Raw genomic sequence first — 8306 nt, forward strand, 5'->3', positions numbered from 1 at the left:
AAAATCAATATTTGCAGTGCTTTTGAAGTCATTTGTGAACACGCAAAGAGACTTGCGCCACCTAATGCACATTTAGCTGAGGTCAAACACAGTGATGCTCTCCCTTCTTGTTTCAGTTGTCAAACTGTAAACCAGTATTGTTTTCAGTCTGTTTATCACCAGTTTTTGCATTGCTGTGCTTTTTGTTGGTGATTTCACTGTACGAAATGGCCCCCAAACACTGTGCTGAAGAGCTGTCTAATGTTCCAAAACACAAGAAAGCTACAGTGTGCCTTACAGAGAGCATATGTTAGATAAGCTACCTTCAGGCATGAATTACATTGCTGTTGGCCATGAGTTTAATGTTAATGAATCAACAATATATAGTAAATCAGGTGTCTCTAAACAGAAACACACTAAAAATCACATATTAACAAATGTTGTGGCCCAGAGGCTCAGAGGAACCTAACCCTGTATTTCCCTTAGGAGCACCGGTTTAGTATTTGCCAATTCAGTGTTCTTACTGATTTCAGGAGAACTGACTGTATTTATTGAATAAGTGATGCCCAGTCATTTGATTCCAAACCCAAATCTTTTGTGAATGCAGTATATGTTGGTAGGTAGAGCAGTCACTCTGGAACCAAACTGCCTATGTTCCAATCTTGGTTTTCTGACTTACTAGCTTTGTATGCTGGGGCAAATTGCTTAACTTTTCTCCTTTTTCCATAACTAAAAATGCAGGTTAAAACAGTACTGTTAATATTTGCCAGGGCCTGGGTATAGAAGGAGGAAACTGATCACGAAAAGCCACTAGAAAACTTTTGGAATGCGGGAAATAGTCCATATCCTGATCATAGCAGATGATCAAGATATCTTTTTCAAAACTCATAAAAAGAAAAGGGACAAATTTTACTTTATGTGAATAACTTAAAAAGGTTAAAAATAGAGAGCAGCAGGCACAATCAAAGGAATAATGCACATCAAAAATTTAGTACACTACCTGCCTATATAAATACTAAATACTATTAGTGATCATTCTAAAAACAACAGGGAAAAGTTAGGAGGTATAAGGAAAAGCAAAAACACCTAATGAACTGAGATTCTAATCTGGCTCTTTCTTTTTGGGGGGTTGGGCGTGGGGAGGGGGGTGGTCTCACTCTGTCACCCAGGTTGGAGTGCAGTGGCCTGATCTCGGCTCACTGCAATATCCAACTCCCAGGCTCAAGTGATCCTCCCACCTCAGCCTCCCGAGTAGCTGGGACCACAGGTGCATGGCACCACACCCACCTAATTTTTTGTACTTTTGGTAGAGATGGGGTTTCACCATGCTGCCCAGGCTGATCTTGAACTCCTGAGCTCAGGCAACCCACCTGCCTCAGCCTCCCAACGTGCTGGTATTACAGGCATGAGCCACTGCTGTAATGACTCCTTCGTATATTAGCTAGAGGCTGAATGCAGTACATGAGAGGGCAGTAACTTATTGCAAAAGTTAAATTGGACATGTTTGAAAGATATGTGAAAACTGTAGAGGCACATAGGAATGTGAGGTATGGGATTATTCATGAGACAGCAATAGGAAATCAAAGTACCACATAAATGCGGGTGTGGAACGGGAAATAATTTCCTAGGTCACCTCCCCAAGAGGATACTGTGGTGAGTTGTGAAATGAAACTGTGAAGGGGGAGCACATCTCTTTTAAGAACCTTTCTATTGCAGTCTACAAGCTCTAGATCAATTTTGAAGACCATCTAAGCGTTCTAATGTGGCAGGGTTAAACCCCAAACTCTAAGGAATGCCAATGCCAGGAGGAAAGAAGGCATGAGGTGGCAGAACACCTCTCTGGACCCACAATGCCGTAGAAGTCAGACACCCTATGCCTCCACAACTTCACAATAGCCTTTGCTGTGAGAAGTGGATTAATTCATTTCACTGCTGGCTTGTTAGCTGGCGGATGCTTCAGGAGTTCCTACCCGGGGGAGCAGCGCTGACTCTACAGGGGCACCCCGCGCCAGTCGCTGCCAAAAATCTCACCAAGGGGTGAATGGGGTCCTCAGGACCCGCGGTGCCGAGCTAGGTATTAAAATACCGCACCTGAGTTCTTCTTCAAGGACCAGGAGGCGGTTCGAACCCCAAGAAAGGCTGCAAGCTGAACCAGAAGCTCGAACCTAAAGTTCGCTTCACAGCCAGCCACACTGGCACTCGCTGAATCGGCGCGCCTCGCGAGTTCTGACAATTGTCATGTGATAACTGCCACGCACCTGATGGCAGAAGCCACTGGATGCCTTGCTTGGTTCCCATTAAAGTCGACTGCGACCCCAACGCAACAAACCTAAGAGTTGGAAGGCGCAAGTTCCTCTGCCAGCGAGCTCACCCTCGGCAATCAGACTGCTGAAAGTGCGCTCCACGCCGGAAGTGCACTAATCCGCAGCACGTGGGGTTGCCAGGGCGCTCTTCACGTGACTGGGCGGAGCCTCAGGAATCTGGTAGCCAATGGTAGCCCGAGAGGGCGGTGCCTGTGACGCTCCGGGGCCTATCCCGGAAATGGGGCTGAGGTGGGGGCGGGTAAGGGCGGGGAGGCTGGGGTGTGGAAAGTGTGGCGGCCCCGCCCCGTCTCTTGGAACTGCCGCGGCCGCCACCGCCGCCGCCGGCGCCGCAGCTGTAGGGGACCAGCGCGGGTACGCAGACGAAAGGCACTCTTTGCCAGCTGAAAGGTGAGGACCTGGGGAAAAGCTGGTGGGGATGGGGCCAGAGCGAGGCAGGGCCGGGGAAGGCGCCCAGAGCCAAGCGCTGACCGAGGGAAGGAAGGAGAATGGATGGGGGAACAGAGGCGAGCGCGGGACCGCCGTGGCTCAGGCCCTGGTGGGGCCGGGCCGGGCCGAGCTGAGCCGAGGATGCCGGCAGAACAGGGGGCGCCTGTGCGGCCGCGGCGGCGGCGTTGAAGGGTGGAGGGCGGGGTGCGCGCCAGCTAGCAGAGGGCCGGGTGCCGCCGACCAGGTTCTGTTACCCCGCATCCTTCGCGGGGACGTGCGGCCTGGGCTGGATACCCCGCAGTAGGGTTCGGGGCGGCGGCCGAGTGCTGGGCGGCGCGGGAAGGTCGCCGGCTTCTGCGGTGGGGCGATGGGGGCCGCAACCTGCTGTTTCCAGCGCGGAGGAGCGCCCAGGGCGGGTGTCCCCACCCTCAGCGAGCTCTTCTGCGACTTCTCATCCCACCTCCCCAAGCAATAGCTGGAAAAGTTTGTAGAGGCCAGAGTTAGAAAGTGTCCACTAGTCTAGGGTGGGTGTTCCTTACATGCAGAAATATCAGGCCCGTGATGCTTGGCACATAACTTGTCCGAAATGAGACGTTTCCGTGCCTACATACCCGTTGCTGAAAAGCAAACACAAACTTTTTGTGTGTAGTTCCCACGGAAAAACTACCATCTCCCCAGCCCACCATGGCGGACGAAATTGATTTCACTACTGGAGATGCCGGGGCTTCCAGCACTTACCCTATGCAGTGTTCGGCCTTGCGCAAAAACGGCTTCGTGGTGCTCAAAGGACGACCATGCAAAATAGTGGAAATGTCAACTTCCAAAACTGGAAAGCATGGGCATGCCAAGGTAAGTGCCCTTGCAGATCAGGCTTTGGCTTTGGCGTTGGGACTGTGATCATTTGTGTTCTGTTACAGATCATGAGATTTCTATACTTAAAATTTTGTAATAAGCACTGTTTTTTCCTTCCCACAATTACTGGGTGATCAGTTATTACGTTGAATACTGAAAGGTAGCAGTCCTTTCTTGGGCCCTTAACAATGTTCATTAACTGGGAACTGAAACTTTCCTGAATCCTAGTGGCTTAGAAGATCTATTCAGTTTACAGATGAGAAAACCTGTTCCAGCAATTCTAAGAAACCTACACTTTATTTTTCTTGTGTAATCTCATAATTGAATCACTGGACTATATTGGGTCTTGACATGTGATACTGTTTAGTTGTTTACTGCCTCCTAATTGTAAGACCACTACTTTTTTTTAAGTAAAATCAGATGACCTTGGAAGGCGGAGAAAAGGAATCTGTCGTAATCAGCGTTGGTATTGTGCTCTTGTGTGTGTAATGAGTGATATACTTGGCAGAGATTAAACAGGTTTCCTGTTCTCCTCTGTTAGGTTCACCTTGTTGGAATTGATATTTTCACGGGCAAAAAATATGAAGATATTTGTCCTTCTACTCACAACATGGATGTTCCAAATATTAAGAGAAATGATTATCAAGTAAGCACTGATTTTCTTTAGAATGTTGCTTGTTTCTTCAAGGTGCAAATACTTTGTACTATCAGTAATAATTTGACAAAACCCAAGAGTAGTTTTGTAGGTTTTTCTAACCAATTATTAGGCACCACCTATCTTAGAAACTGGAGAAATAGTGATGTTTAACACTTGTACCTTTTCTAGGATTATTGCTAGTTTGCTATTTTTTTTCACATTCTTGCATTTTTTAAAAAGTCAAATACTTATTAGTGCTCTTCAGGCCAAGTGACTGCATATTGCAATTAAGTCCAATGTTTAGTAAAAGTACTATTCTTTCTGTTATTATATATTTCTTATTCTAATTTAAAACATCCCTCCTGGATGTTTTGTTTCTTTTCACTGATCAGACCTAAGACATTCAAGAAACTACTGAAATTCATGTTCCTACCAAGTTTTTGTATTAATGAATGTTAGTCAGAACCTGACATTCTTAAGTAGGGAAATAAGTTGAAAGCCATAAATATAAAGTACATGGTCACTGAGTATGGTGAAGAAAACACGAAAACTATGTAATTGGTTAAATTATGTTCAGTGACCATGCTGTGACCTTTTGCTAAATTATATATGTAAATTTCAAGTTTTAGTTCCAGCTATACATTTGGGTAGGTCATATTTAATGATAGCATTTTGTTGTTTGGAGTACTGATGATAACCAAATAATTGACCTTATAGGATGTGGAAGCTCAGATTACTCATAACTAAAGCTTTTCTTGAAAGTCTTCAGTTTCTACATCAAGCATATCATATATCAAACTCATTTCTGCTCATTTTACGTAGTAAAAACTACATAGTTGACACTGGTATTTGTTTTATCCAACTTAAACTGATTTTTTTCTGTACCCTTTATTGTATAAATTTTTTTAATGTTGCTATCAACTGCACTTATGCAATGATTTCCTTTTGCTGTTTGTCCACATGCAAACATAGTTTTTTGTAGTTTTAATCTAGTAAACACTTCTATGTTTTCATTTTCCGACTTGTCATAAATGTTTTCTAGGTTGCTTTGAAGTCTTTGTAGAAATTTGAATTGTCTTGCAAGTGGGTTTTTTTAACCAGGTAGATCTGGGTTTGGATCTAGTTCTGTCACTTTCTAGTTGGATGATTTTGGACAAGTAATACAACTTTTCTGAGCCTGTCTTCTCATCTACAAAATAGGGATAATATGAGGATTAAATGAGAAAATGTACCCCATAAGAACTCCATAAGTAGATATGTACCAAAAAGTACTGTTCTGCTTCCCCCTTTTCCTATGTAAAAATTCTACTTGATCATTTCATTATTGTTGGAACACCAAATTTGATGTGGTTCATAGTGGGTGCTCAAAAAAATTTGTTAAATATATATTCTACTTAATCATTTCATTATTGTTGGAGCACCAAATTTGATGTGGTACATAGTAGGTGCTCAAAAAATATTTGTTAAATGTGTGATTACTGAATATGGTAAGGATAGTACAGTAGGCTAAAGCTGAGCATAGAATTTTGTCAAAATTGGGTTTCTCTTCATCTTAAAATGTGAATGCTTCAAATATTCAGTATTAATTATATTCAGTAATATTCATTCAATATAGAATGCTTTTGCCTGTTGCATGTTTCAGAAAGATGGTATCAGCAGTTCAGATAATTACTATTATACCATATTAAGGTTAGCCAGTCATTTATCGGAGCTCAAGACTTAAAGGAAAAATTTGATTTGGATCCTAGACTAGGATGAGGCGAATGAAGTGAGGGAGGCTCTTGCCTCAGGCACAAAATTTTAAATAGAGACAGAACTAGTAACAATGACAAGCCATATAGGAGCTCAAGGCGCAAAGAAAATTCTGATCCCATCTTTATTAAAAATGTTGGTATTTTATCATAGGATTTTTTCATTAATTCTAATTTTTTGAAATATTGCATTAAAGTGCTTATCTGGTCACTGAGGTTTTTTTGGTGCCTTCTTTAATTTTGCACCCAAGACAAGTGTCTTACTTCACCCTTGTCCCAGCCCTTGGTATGTACACCGCACTGCAAAGTGGGTAAGAGGATGATTTAAGCCAGTCAGGCTTGGTCCTGGTCTCTACTTTGGCACTTAATAGCTGTGTGACCTTGGTTGACAAGTTACTTAACCTGTTTTGCTTTAATTTCTTTCTTTGTAAAGCAAAGACATAAATAATAATGTCTTATGGGATCATTTTGAGGTTTTATTAGTTAATACAACAATGCCTGGCATAGAAATTACTCATTATTTCTCAGCTCTTCATTTTCAAGTCAGCATAGAAAACTTATTTCTGTTAATTTTTTTAAAAAAACGAGTTCTCCAGCCTGGGCAATGTGGTGAAACCCTATCTTTACAAAATACGGAAAAAAAAAAAAAAATAGCCAGGCATGGTGGTGTATGCAGCTGTAGTCCCAGCAGACCCAGAGGCTGAGGTGGGAGGATCACTTGAGCCCCCGGAGGTCAAGGCTGCACTGAGCCATGATCACTCCACTGCGCTCCAGCCTGGGCGACAGAATGGGATGCTGTATCAAAAAAAAAAAAAAAAAAAAAGTTCTGTGAGCCTTTCTATTTATATTTATTGTGCTTTGGTGATCTTCACTTACCTAACCAAGTGCCTTGATTAAATACCTACTCATTATTTGGCTGTGTGTAATCCTTTATATTTGCTGAGTTCAATATTTTGAGTGCCAGTTTGGCAGTTGGCTAAAGAGAAATATGTATTCTGTTCATTATAGTAATTAAAAAGTAAACAGGAAACAAAACATATTAATATTTATAGTTTTAATTTTATGTGTTTTAAAATAAGTTCAGAATGAAAGAAAAAATGTCTCCTGACTTCTTTTTCAAGATTAGCTTGGATTAGAATTGCTTATTTACATTACTTCTCCCAAAAGTAGTTATAGATGTCTGGGACTCAGTGATGGTGTAAATTATAAATACATCCAGATATAACTTTGGGAATCCCCAAATTCATAGAGAAATGCTTATTCAGACGTTAGTACTCTCTGGAATCATATTTCTTTGGAAAGTTCTGTGTTGATATAAACCTCACCACAAGTTAAATGCCGTTTCTGCATTTACTAAAGTTTTACCTGCCATTTGAAGAACATTTTCCAGAAGGAAAACTAATTACTACAGACACATAAAGTACATATTGTGGATCTTTGGTTTATTAGTGAATTGCCAAAACTGACTATTAAATCCCACTATATTCTTCAAATATGTAGTATATTATTTGAATGTTGAGATACGTTAATTGAATTCAAATAAGTAGTATATCATTTGAATGCTGAGATGTGTTAATTGAATTCAAATAAGTAGTATATTATTTGAATGTTTAGATATGTTAATTGAATTCCCTGAGCTTAAAGTCTTTCTATAATTTTTACCTGTTTCATGGGAATCCTTGTGTTCTCAGATGGAAGCAGTCTTTCTTTGGAAATAGAAAACCTCTAAACCAATAGGGCCCAATATTGCAAGGACTAGAAGCAAATATTTGTTACAGGATCATTAAGGGTGATCATGAGAAGAGCCACTAACTTTAGTTCCTAGACCTGTGTATTCTATTATGGGAAAAATAGCACCATATATTGAAATATATTGTAACCTGCCAAAAACAACACTCTAGGCCAACAAAGTACCATCCAGCAGGTACTATATGTGAGTCTTCACTAGGCCGATCCACAGAGGCAAGCTGTTTTGGAATGATAGGGTACATGAACCAGCGAATTATCTGGGTGTTTCACTCCCTCGTTACTTTGCCTGTAAAATTAGTTTTCTAGTCAGAAGTGATGCAATGTGAGATACTATGACAGGAATGAGGCATTCTGTAAATTGGGATGAGATTTTAGCAGAAGCACTGCAGGCAAGAAAGGCAAATCCATATGTAGAGTAAAACTACTGCAATAAGAAAAAATTGCTGCCTGTTTCATGATGGAAGGGGTGCAGTCAGGTGACCAGCTGTTCTTCTGGGGAACATATCAAGACTTCTTGTTCATTTGTTCTATGTTCTTCCTCTGCCATATCAAGACTCTCCTGTTTCTGTGAGGTTTTCAGTAGTGGCT

At 41.6% G+C, this 8306-nt stretch overlaps 1 protein-coding gene across 2 annotated transcripts in view; it reads left to right on the forward strand.

The window, feature by feature from the left end:
* Positions 1–2531: 2531 nt before the first annotated feature.
* The window catches only part of EIF5A2 (eukaryotic translation initiation factor 5A2), a 20440-nt gene continuing 14665 nt past the window's right edge, over positions 2532–8306 (forward strand). For both annotated transcript variants that reach the window (XM_011998307.1, XM_011998306.1), the window contains exons 1-3: positions 2532–2690; positions 3379–3578; positions 4123–4227. In XM_011998307.1, the coding sequence (XP_011853697.1) occupies positions 3414–3578; positions 4123–4227 (270 nt within the window). In that variant the 5' untranslated portion in view covers positions 2532–2690; positions 3379–3413. The remainder of the gene's footprint in view (positions 2691–3378; positions 3579–4122; positions 4228–8306) is intronic.

Source organism: Mandrillus leucophaeus, unplaced genomic scaffold (assembly GCF_000951045.1).
Source record: "Mandrillus leucophaeus isolate KB7577 unplaced genomic scaffold, Mleu.le_1.0 Scaffold566, whole genome shotgun sequence".
Lineage (NCBI taxonomy): Eukaryota > Metazoa > Chordata > Mammalia > Primates > Cercopithecidae > Mandrillus > Mandrillus leucophaeus.